General features: G+C 44.7%; 1 protein-coding gene across 3 annotated transcripts in view; it reads right to left on the bottom strand.

The window, feature by feature from the left end:
- The window catches only part of LOC121278941 (transcription factor E2F5-like), a 45,081-nt gene extending 36,163 nt beyond the window's left edge, over positions 1–8,918 (bottom strand). For all 3 annotated transcript variants that reach the window (XM_041189517.1, XM_041189518.1, XM_041189519.1), the window contains exon 1: positions 8,715–8,918. In XM_041189517.1, coding sequence (XP_041045451.1) covers positions 8,715–8,879 — 165 coding nt within the window. In that variant the 5' untranslated portion in view covers positions 8,880–8,918. The remainder of the gene's footprint in view (positions 1–8,714) is intronic.
- Positions 8,919–12,293: the final 3,375 nt, after the last annotated feature.

Below are 12,293 nucleotides of genomic sequence, written 5' to 3'. Positions count from 1 at the left end.
CAGTCAACATCACAGGGCTGTGCAGCAAGGGGTTAATTTGGACATTTAGTGAAAGACGGTGGCTCCTCAAAAGGGCTTGGACATTAACTGATTTCTATCATGGAACAATGGTACCAGGAAAATGCCATTACCTGTCATTGGCTAACGCAATTAGGAGACTGATCACCCGGTACAATGGCACAAGGAACATGCCATCAATAAAATACAATCAAGGAATTGTAATGCAACTAAGGCCTGTATTACAAACAATAGTGCTGGAATCTGGCATCACAACTATGATTGGCCCCTCTCAGGGAGAGTAATAGGGTTATTCAAACCTTCATCAACCCTGGAGCCAGATGCGGTTACTGTATTGCCTCAGAACAGCAGGAATATTATTTAAGCAATCTGGGGTATATTGTCCATGGCAAGACCGTATTGCTTCAACCAGCATGAGCTGATCATATTTGTCAGGACTATGTGTAGAATAAACTAAGAGTGCTAACTATTGGACATTGAAATGAGCTGACCAGGCCAGGAGCAGAAATAGTATAACTGGGGACAGAAATCTTAGGATGCCACTATTTTCTGCAGGTAGTCAAGGAAGTTGGAACAGTCTGTTCAACCCCACCGAGGAACCTAGAACATCACTGGAAGTCCAACCAAGGGGTGATCATAAGTATTAAGTTAGGATATAAAGATTTAAGTATTAAATTAGGAAAAAGGTGGGGGTTTAGCCTCTGAGGGGCCAGGGTTCTGGCTGGAACTGTATTGCGTGATCGCTGAATGCAGCCCTTCTCTGAGGGCTGTGGTAATTCAATAAGGCGATTGTGAACTACCAGAACAAACTTGTCTTGCTGGTCATTCTGTTCAAGCCATACACTTGTGTACTGAGAAATTTAAAATTATTTTTAAAAGCCTACCAGCCTATTTCCAAAGCTGTGAGTTTCAGAAATTAGACCACCTGATACAACAGTTATGAGTGCCAGACTTCATGACCTGCTGAACTTCATTCTCTTTGAAGGAATCCTGCAAAAGATCTGGATATCTGACCCCACCAACCTGAATTTATCTGGACTACAATTAAAGAGTGGGTAAAAGCTTCCTTCTTCACTGGACTAAGACACATGAACTGTTAACTATTATTTTGGTTTTTGCTTGTAAAAGTGCATTATCTTCTTTAATTGTATCTATCTTGAATGTGTGGTGTGAGATTTTTGTGGTATTTAGATCTTTCAGGGTGAGTATATTTACACCCACAGAAGTCTGATGCTGGTACCTTTGAAATTGACCACACACTAAATGGGGATTTAGAAGCACCAAAAATCTACCTTTTCAAAATTAACCACAATGATAATGGAGAAGGGAAGGGAATAGGGGCTTTCAGTTCACCTCTCCTTCTTCTGTCCATTACATTAAAGAGGATATGCTTTAAACAAGCGTGCATTTAATTAAACAAAAACAAAAACAGAATTACCTGGAAAAACTCAGCAGGTCTGGCAGCATTGGCGGAGAAGAAAAGAGTTGACGTTTCGAGTCCTCATGACCCTTCGACAGAACTTGAGTTCGAGTCCAAGAAAGAGTTGAAATATAAGCTGGTTTAAGGTGTGTGTGTGTGGGGGGCGGAGAGAGAGAGGGAGAAGTGGAGTGGGGGTGTGGTTGTAGGGACAAACAAGCAGTGATAGAAGCAGATCATCAAAAGATGTCAACAACAATAGAACAAAAGAACACATAGGTGTTAAAGTTGGTGATATTATCTAAACGAATGTGCTAATTAAGAATGGATGGTAGGGCACTCAAGGTATAGCTCTAGTGGGGGTGGGGAGAGCATAAAAGATTTAAATTTTTTTTTAAAAAATAATGGAAATAGGTGGGAAAAGGAAAATCTATATAATTTATTGGAAAAAAAAAGCAAGGGGGAAACAGAAAGGGGGTGGGGATGGGGGACGGAGCTCACGACCTAAAGTTGTTGAATTCAATATTCAGTCCAGAAGGCTGTAAAGTGCCTAGTCGGAAGATGAGGTGTTGTTCCTCCAGTTTGCGTTGGGCTTCACTGGAACAATGCAGCAATCCAAGGACAGATATGTGGGCAAGAGAGCAGGGTGGAGTGTTAAAATGGCAAGCGACAGGGAGGTTTGGGTCATTCTTGCGGACAGACCGCAGGTGTTCTGCAAAGCGGTCGCCCAGTTTACGTTTGGTCTCTCCAATGTAGAGGAGACCACATTGGGAGCAGCAAATGCAGTAGACTAAGTTGGGGGAAATGCAAGTGAAATGCTGCTTCACTTGAAAGGAGTGTTTGAGCCCTTGGACGGTGAGGAGAGAGGAAGTGAAGGGGCAGGTGTTGCATCTTTTGCGTGGGCATGGGGTGGTGCCATAGGAGGGGGTTGAGGAGTAGGGGGTGATGGAGGATTGGACCAGGGTGTCCCGGAGGAAGCGATCCCTACGGAATGCCGATAAGGGGGGTGAAGGGAAGATGTGTTTGGTGGTGGCATCATGCTGGAGTTGGCGGAAATGGCGGAGGATGATCCTTTGAATGAGGAGGCTGGTGGGGTGATAAGTGAGGACAAGGGGGACCCTATCATGTTTCTGGGAGGGAGGAGAAGGCATGAGGGCGGATGCGCGGGAGATGGGCCGGACACGGTTGAGGGCCCTGTCAACGACCGTGGGTGGAAAACCTCGGTTAAGAAAGAAGGAGGACATGTCAGAGGAACTGTTTTTGAAGGTAGCATCATCGGAACAGATGCGACGGAGGCGAAGGAACTGAGAGAATGGGATGGAGTCCTTACAGGAAGCGGGGTGTGAGGAGCTGTAGTCGAGATAGCTGTGGGAGTCGGTGGGTTTGTAATGGATATTGGTGGACAGTCTATCACCAGAGATTGAGACAGAGAGGTCAAGGAAGGGAAGGGAAGTGTCAGAGATGGACCACGTGAAAATGATGGAGGGTTGGAGATTGGAAGCAAAATTAATAAATTTTTCCAAGTCCCGACAAGAGCATGAAGAGGCACCAAAGTAATCATCGATGTACCAGAGAAAGAGTTGTGGAAGGGGGCCGGAGTAGGACTGGAACAAGGAATGTTCCACATACCCCATAAAGAGACAGGCATAGCTGGGGCCCATGCGGGTACCCATAGCCACACCTTTTATTTGGAGGAAGTGAGAGGAGTTGAAGGAGAAATTGTTCAGCGTGAGAACAAGTTCAGCCAGACGGAGGAGAGTAGTGGTGGATGGGGATTGTTTGGGCCTCTGTTCGAGGAAGAAGCTAAGGGCCCTCAGACCATCCTGGTGGGGGATGGAGGTGTAGAGGGATTGGACGTCCATGGTGAAGAGGAAGCGGTTGGGGCCAGGGAACTGGAAATTGTTGATGTGACGTAAGGTGTCAGAGGAATCACGGATGTAGGTGGGAAGGGACTGGACAAGGGGAGAGAGAAGGGAGTCAAGATAACGAGAAATGAGTTCTGTGGGGCAGGAGCAAGCTGAGATGATCGGTCTACCGGGGCAGTTCTGTTTGTGGATTTTGGGTAGGAGATAGAAGTGGGCCATCCGAGGTTGGGCGACTATCAGGTTGGAAGCTGTGGGAGGGAGATCCCCAGAGGAGATGAGGTCAGTGACAGTCCTGGAAACAATGGCTTGATGTTCAGTGGTGGGGTCATGGTCCAGGGAGAGGTAGGAGGTAGTGTCTGCGAGTTGACGCTCAGCCTCCGCGAGGTAGAGGTCAGTGCACCAGACAACAGCACCACCCTTGTCAGCGGGTTTGATGACAATGTCAGGGTTGGACCTGAGAGAATGGAGTGCAGTAAGTTTAGAGAGAGACAGGTTAGAATGGGTGAGAGGAGCAGAGAAATTGAGACGACTAATGTCGCGCCGACAGTTCTCAATGAAAAGATCAAGAGAAGGTACGAATCCAGAGGGAGGGGTCCAGGTGGAGGGAGAATATTGGAGATGGGTAAAAGGATCCGTTGAACTGGGAGAGGACTCCTGCCCAAAGAAGTGAGCCCGGAGACGAAGACGGCGGAAGAAGAGTTCAGTATCATGCCGAGCCCGAAATTCATTGAGGTGAGGGCATAAGGGTATGAAACTAAGTCCTTTGCTGAGCACTGTACGTTCAGCATCGGAGAGGGGAAGGTCAGGGGGTATAGTGAATACACGGCTGAGGTTGGGATTGGAAGATGGGGTGGGGACGGAGGGACAGGCAGGGGTGGAGGGTCCTAGGTGGGTGTTGGTGTCGATGAGTTGTTGGAGCTTGCGTTCCTTAGCACTTGAGAGAAAGAGAAAGTTTCTTGTTGAGGCGTCGGATGAGCCGAAGGATAAAATGAAACTGGGGGCACGCGCAGCTTTGAAAAAGGGTACGGCGGTGCTGCTGGAGGGAGAGGTCGAGTATGTTCATATGGCGGCGCATGGCACTGAGTGTGGATTTCAGAATGTGACGGGAACAGCAGTCCGAGAAACGTTTTATGTCCCGGAGATACCTGTAATCCTGGGTGGGTTCGAAACATGAGGGGTGGAATTTCAGTTGAAATCCACGTGGGGTAAGTCGGAGATGGAGACAGTCACTGAGAAAGGAGATGTGGCTGTGAAAGCGGGTTTTAGTAAACACCTTGTCAAACACCAGGAGGGAAATGGAAAGCAAGGAAGGTGAGCAGGGCAAAAGAGAGGAACGGAAATCTTGTCGCAGAAAAGAACAGAACTTCTTCAAGGAGGTAGGCGTTTCTTGAAAAGCAGTGGCAGTCAATTAAACACAGAGACAAAAACAAAAAAACTGCGGATGCTGGAAATCCAAAACAAAAACAAAAACATAATTACCTGGAAAAACTCAGCAGGTCTGGCAGCATCGGCGGAGAAGAAAAGAGTTGACGTCTCGAGTCCTCATGACCCTTCGACAGAACTTGAGTTCGAATCCAAGAAAGAGTTGAAATATAAGCTGGTTTAAGGTGTGTGTGTGGGGGGCGGAGAGAGAGAGAGAGAAGTGGAGTGGGGGTGTGGTTGTAGGGACAAATAAGCAGTGATAGAAGCAGATCATCAAAAGATGTCAACAACAATAGAACAAAAGAACACATAGGTGTTAAAGTTAAAGTTGGTGATATTATCTAAACGAATGTGCTAATTAAGAATGGATGGTCGGGCACTCAAGGTATAGCTCTAGTGGGGGTGGGGAGAGCATAAAAGATTTAAAATTTTTTTTTTAAAAAAATAATGGAAATAGGTGGGAAAAGGAAAATCTATATAATTTATTGGAAAAAAAAGGAAGGGGGAAACAGAAAGGGGGTGGGGATGGGGGACGGAGCTCACGACCTAAAGTTGTTGAATTCAATATTCAGTCCGGAAGGCTGTAAAGTGCCTAGTCGGAAGATAAGGTGTTGTTCCTCCAGTTTGCGTTGGGCTTCACTGGAACAATGCAGCAATCCAAGGACAGATATGTGGGCAAGAGAGCAGGGTGGAGTGTTAAAATGGCAAGCGACAGGGAGGTTTGGGTCATTCTTGCGGACAGACCGCAGGTGTTCTGCAAAGCGGTCGCCCAGTTTACGTTTGGTCTCTCCAATGTAGAGGAGACCACATTGGGAGCAACAAATGCAGTAGACTAAGTTGGGGGAAATGCAAGTGAAATGCTGCTTCACTTGAAAGGAGTGTTTGGGTCCTTGGACGGTGAGGAGAGAGGAAGTGAAGGGGCAGGTGTTGCATCTTTTGCGTGGGCATGGGGTGGTGCCATAGGAGGGGGTTGAGGAGTACGGGGTGATGGAGGAGTGGACCAGGGTGTCCCGGAGGGAGCGATCCCTACGGAATGCCGATAGGGGGGGGGGGTGAAGGGTGCATTTAACTAGACTATGTAACACAAGATTAATAACAAAAGAATCCGCATTGACAAATATTTCAATTTACACAAAATATGCAGCACCAAAAATTCCTTCACTGCACAGAACTTGCATTTGTATAGTATCTCATCACATTTCAGGATGTCCCAAAGCACTGCACAGCTACTAGGCAAATGTGGGACTTGCACACAAACTCCCACAACCAAGTGAGATGAATGATTAGGTCATCTAGTTTAGTTGTTAGTGATGTTGGTTGAAGTACAAATGTTGACCAGAACTCAGGAAGGCATTCTGTTACTGTGACCACAGTTCATTGCCCCCCCGCCTCACATCCTCTGACTCCTCTCTACAGTTTTTGACACAGTTGGCCACATTATCCTCCAATATCTCTTTGTCGTCAAGCTTGGGAAATTATCCACATTTGCTTCCGCTCCTGTTTCTCCAGTCATAGCAAGAGTATATGTCTCAAAAGTTTCTCATTTCAACTTGCAACATCACCTTGGGAGCTTTTCAAAGATCATTCGATGGTTTCCTTCCCTTTGTCACTTGCACGTTGGTAGCATCATCCAGAGACATAGGGCGGAATTTTCCCCCCCGTTGGGGAGGAAGTTTAGAAGCGGGCGCATGAAGGCGTGCCTCCAATCGTCGCCCCGCCATTTTATGTGGATGGCCTGTGACGTCGACCAGGAAGCGCTACACGCTCCCTGTGCAACCGAGGGTTGGGGGGAGGGGTGATTCCGAGCCGACAGTGCGCTCTTTCGTGCATGTGTGCAAAAGTGTGCACTCATCTCCCTGAGGATAATGCTGCCTCAGGGAGACCGGCTCCAAATGTAAAGATGCTCAAAATAGAAAAATAAAATTTCCCTGACATGTCCCCTCATGAGACACTGTCACATGAGTTGGGACATGTCCATCACTTTTAGTTAAACTTTTATTAAATTTTTAAAAACCTACATGAAACCTCATCCCACCCATGGATGAGGTTTCATGCTTTTTCTGAAGCCCGCCGGGCCTCCCGGCCTGCCTGCCAACCTTAAGGTTGGACGGGCAGGTCCATTAATGATGTTAATGAGTTTGTCAATGGCCTCAATAGGCCATTGACAGGTCGGCGGGCGCAAAGCTGATTCGGCTGAGCTCCCGCCGATCTGAAAATTGAAATGGCGTGAGGTGACATTGGGAGTTCTGGTCGAGGTCATCCTGCATTATTTTACACGTCGGCCGGCGGGCGGATGGGCGAGCGGGCCCTGCACCTCCCCGCTCACCGACCAGGAAATCCTGCCCATGGAGTCAGCTTTCACTCTAATGACACCCAGCTCAACCTCTGAAAACCTTGACTCATTCACTGTTACTCTATATAGTCCAATGTTCGGTCTTGGATGAAGTGCAATTTCCTCCAGCCGAAAATTGGGAAAACTGACATCACAATTGTTGGCCCTGCTATAATTCCCTACTCTTGCCTTCTATACCATTGTGACTTCAAGTCCTTCCTGACCACTATCTTAGGCTGGACAGGATCATTCACAACTTCAGCAGCTCATTCAACTTCAAACTAAGCTACCTTACTCTCCATTAAAAAAATGCTACTTCTACCACTACTGCATTACCCACCTCCTCTCCCATCTCAGCCTTTCTCCTGCTGAAAAACTAATCTATCCCTTTGTCACCTCTAGATTTAAATATTCCAATGTTCTTCTAAGTCAACTTCCCATTCTCCACCCTCCAGAAACAACAGCTCATTCAAACCTTTCATATTCCAGCCCACAACGCACATTTATCATACATATCATCAGAGATCCACAGTGGGTAACCAGAGGCCAAGGCTTAGGATTGAAAATTAACACTTGCATTTCAATTCCTCCATGGTTTCACACCTCCCTATACACAACTTCTTTTTGAGCCCTACAAACAACACCCCCCCCATCCCAACTTCTGGGCCCACAACCCCCCACCACAACATAAAGCACAAAAATAAACCCCAACATTGGATTTCCTCCTCTTTCAACCCACATCAGCAGCCATATTTAAAAGCCACCCTTTCAATGAACTTTTGGTCACCCCCTTATATCTGTGGCTTGCCATCCAGTTTTAACAACATGCCATTATTAAGCACCTTGGATGTTTTACTACATTACAACCACTATATAAATGCAACTTGTTTTTGAAATAGTAACATAAAGATCTTTTGTTAATAACTTAGTTCCGTGTCCCAATCTAGTGACAGCCCTCTACATATTCTTTAAAAGCATGACAACAGTTACTATTCTGTGGTCCACCACTTTTTTTCTTTCTTGGGATGTGGGCATCAGTGGCAAGGCCAGCATTTGTTGCCCATCCCTAAATGAGTGGCAGTTAGATTGCTGTGGGTCTGCAGTCAACCATGTTGTGGGTCTGGAGCTCACAAAAAATGGCAGATATCCTATTATAGGATACTCAATACGTTTTGCAATAATAGTTTCATAATCACCATTTCTGAGACTAGCTTTGCAATTCTAGATTTATTAATCCTGCCATAGCAGGATTTGAACTCATGTCCCATGAGCCTTATCACAAAACTCTGGATTACTAGGCCAGTGATATTACCGCTCCACCGCCTAGTTTAAGAACAGGTTTTCCATTTAAAAACAAAAATCACTATTATTTTTCACAACACGGTACAGCTGCTGGAATACACACATGGATTGCCTGTGCCTCAAATGACGAAGAGTTTGCCTTTGAGGAACCTATAATTCAAAATTCCCCAAATACGCCTGGCTGTAAACAGCCAGTCTGGTACCATAGAATGTGAGTGAAGCTTTTTAAGATTATGGTTCCTGAACTGTGAAGGAGACCCGAACTGGTGGATCTGGGTGTTATGCTCCCTCAGCTGCTGTCGGTTGTTTTTAACACGTGCTCCCTCCCCTCCCCTCCAGCGAGTGAGGTGGCCCTGACCTGCTTGAGGTCCAACACTCCGTCCTTGGCCTCCTGCAGCAGCGACACGAATCTAGTGGTGAGGAGCCCGAGACTCTTCTCGTGGCGGCCCGGACCCGAGCCCGAGCCCCGGATTCCACGGCCCGCACCGTTCCAGACGCTCGCGTCACGGCCGGACTCAGCCATCGCCACGGACGATTGTGACGTCGCCGCAACCGCGATCCAAGCAGCCAATCAACCGCCGTGGAAAGCAATTTAAAATCCAGGAAGTGACGTCTGCGGCAAGGCAACGCTATGGTAACCGAGGAGCACAGAGTGTCCTGGCGACGGTTGGTCGATATGTCTGAATAAACTGCTCAGTCCCGGCTCAGGGAAGAACAGGGAGTTCAAACTTCAAGGGGAAAAAAATGTTTAATTCAAATAACTCAGCGTTTAAACGGAATCTGTTGCACTAGTTTTCCAGTTTTAAACACCTTAGTTACCCAGATAGTTTTCACTCTAAGGACACCCAGCTCTACCTCATCACTCCCTTTCTGCATTTTCTGTAAATTATCAAACTGCTTCTCCAATACCCAGTACTGGATGAGCAGAAGTTTCCCCCAATTAAATATTTGGAAGACCAAAACTGTAAATGATACATATTTGAATATATGTATATATCCTGCATGGACCCGATGGGTTGAAAGGCCTCCTTCTGAGCTGTATGACTCTTGTATTTTTGATGCCCTTTACAAGTCCTGTTCCCTCAATGCCACATCTGTCCCTCTCCCTGGCAACTGTCTGAGACTGAATCAGACTTCGCAAAACACTGGTGTCATATTGGACCCCAGGATCAACAGGCCCATCCCATAGTAACCTCATTCAGCCCCACAACCCTCCAGGATATCTACATTCCTCCAATTCTCGGTTCTTGAGCATCTTGAGTTTGAATCACTCCACCATTCATGGAAATACCTTTGGTTGCCTGGGCTCTCAGTTGCAGAATTCCAGTCCCAAGACTCTCTGACTCTCTACCTCTCTACCTCTCCTTCCTTTCTTAAGAAGCTACTTAATACTTACCTCTTTGACCAAGCTTTGGTCATCTGTCCTAATATCGCCTTATGTGACTCAGTATCATATTTTATTTGATAAAATCAATGTGAAGTGTCTTGTGTTGTTTGATAACATTAATGGTGCTATAATCTGTCAGAAAGAGATATTAATGTATATAATGTTATTGGAAATTTAAAAAAAAATAGAGGTTTAATCTGTGGGTGCGTTTATGTGTCTTATTTGGATTAAAGCCAGCTGGTCTGGGTGATTTAATGTATAGTAGTTTTGAGATGTAAACAGAGGTAGAGGGTACAATTGCATTTTGTTGAATACAGCATTCAAGAGTGGGAGTGAAATCTTGCACCTAGCAGGAGACACCAAGCAATGTTTATATTACTAATAAAATTGGTACTGTGAAAGGAGTTCAAAGGGCCTGGTGATACAATGAGAATTTACATTCAAAGGGTAGTGCTGGGTTTACAGAAGGGAGTTTGTGTATGCAGAGCAGAGGCATGTAAGATCAGAGCCTGTAAGCCTACAACTATCTGCAAAGGAACCAAACTGAAAGGAAACTCATTTTGAATTCTTAAGGTGAAAATGCTTTGACTGGTGTCTGATTAAGTCTATTGGTTATTGTTGCCTTAGTGGAGGTTAATTTGGGAATTTGTTAAAAGTTATGATAGTAATCTGTAGCCATGTGTATGTGTTTAATATAAAGTAAATTAATAAATGTTTCATTCAGTTTGATATAAAAACCTCTTGAGAACTGGTGGTCATATTCCTGAATTTAGAGCTGCAGCTCAAAACATACCAATTGAAAATATAGGTTAAGATGGTTGTTCGAAGTTCCCCTCTGAGATTTTAATAACTTAGCCTTTACAAACTGCTGTGTCATTACAATTGGGGGCTTGTCCAGGATTAAAATTATAATTCCTTGATTGGTTTGGAATTGGTGAATCTTAAAATTACGAGTATGAGAAGCACCTTGAATTCAGGAGTTGGTGAGGTACTTTAGAAGTGGTGAGACTGCAAGATGGCTTTGGCTATTACTAAGACTTGTCCGGGAGTAGAAGATATAATTCTGATTGGGTTGCAAAAATTAAACAAGAGTAAGTTAACAGAGTTGGCAGATAAGTTAAAATTGGGGTTACCTGCAGGGGCAAGGAAATCAGATATAATTAAAAGTATAGCACAGCATCTACAGTTGGAAGTGATACCTGACACTAGTGAGTCACAGCTGCAGGTAGTGAGATTTCAGTTACAAATGAAGATACAAGCAAAAGAACTGCAAAAACTTGAATTAGAAGCAAAAGACAGAGAATGGCTTTTAAAAGAGAATTAGAAATTGTGAAGATAGAGAAGAAGGAAAGAGAAAAAGGGAGATAGAGAGAGAATTCCAACTGAAAATGTTGGCAGTTAAAAAAGAGACTCCAGTAGGTGAGGAAGGACTTATCTCCTGATTGGAACCCAGTGGGGAGATGTTTAAATTTGTACAAGTTCTTCCAAAGTTTGAGGAAAAAGATATTGAAGCATGCTTTATTTCATTTGAGAAGCTAGCTAAACTGATGAAATGGCCACAGGAAAACTGGACGTTATTATTACAGTCCAAGTTGGTGGGTAGAACGCATGAGGTATATGCTTCACTATCAGAAGAAATGTCGGTGAATTATGATGTGGTGAGAAAGGCTATTTTGAGTTCAAATGATTTGGTTCCTGAAGCATACAGGCAGAAATTTAGGAATATGAGAAAACAGCCTGGGCAAACTTATACTGAGTTTGAAAAGAGTAAAACAAAGTAATTTTGACCAGTGGATACGGGTTTTAAAATAGAGACAATGCATGCAGCTCTTAGGGAAGTAGTTCTTTTGGAAGAATTTAAAGATTCAATCCCTTCAGTAGTGAGAAGTCATGTGGAGGAAGAGAGAGTTGATTCTGTAAAACAAACAGGAAAGAGAGCTAATGATCATGAGTTAGTTCATAGAGCTAAACTTTTTTTCGTCCCCCTTTCAAATCAGAGAAGAATAAAAAGTAGGAAGGTGAAAGGAGGATAGGTAGTCAGGGAAGAGAAGGAGTAGCTGGAAGTTCCCAGGAAGCTTTTTTCTCAGAATAAAAAGGAAAATGCTGAAGGTAGAGGTGACATTCAAAAATTGAGGTGTTTTCATTGTAATAAAATGGGGCACACAAAGCTATTGTGTTGGAAATCACTCAGAAAATCTGTTGGAATTATTGAGGTACAGAAAAGCTCTGGAAGGAAAAGTACTGTGGGTTCTGAGGTTCAGGCAGAGGAGAAACCAATGGTTTGTGTACAGGTGAAACAGGGAGAATCATTGATAGATAAAGAAGTGTGAATGTGTTCACAGTTTACTTGAGAATTCTGAGGAGCAGGTTGCAGAAATACTTAAAGATTTTGTGTGTGAAGGGAAAGTCTTTCCATGTGTACAGAGTGGAGTAGGTAAAGGTGTTAAAATTTTAAGAGACACAGGGGCTAGTCAATCCTTAATGTTGTGGGATAATGATATTTATTGTTCAAATGGAGTATTGCAGGAGCAGATAATAATAAGTGGGGTT

This window comes from Carcharodon carcharias, chromosome 6 (genome assembly GCF_017639515.1).
Source record: "Carcharodon carcharias isolate sCarCar2 chromosome 6, sCarCar2.pri, whole genome shotgun sequence".
Lineage (NCBI taxonomy): Eukaryota > Metazoa > Chordata > Chondrichthyes > Lamniformes > Lamnidae > Carcharodon > Carcharodon carcharias.
The sequence above is the reverse complement of the archived record's forward strand: the minus strand, read 5'-3'. Positions and strand labels throughout refer to the sequence as shown.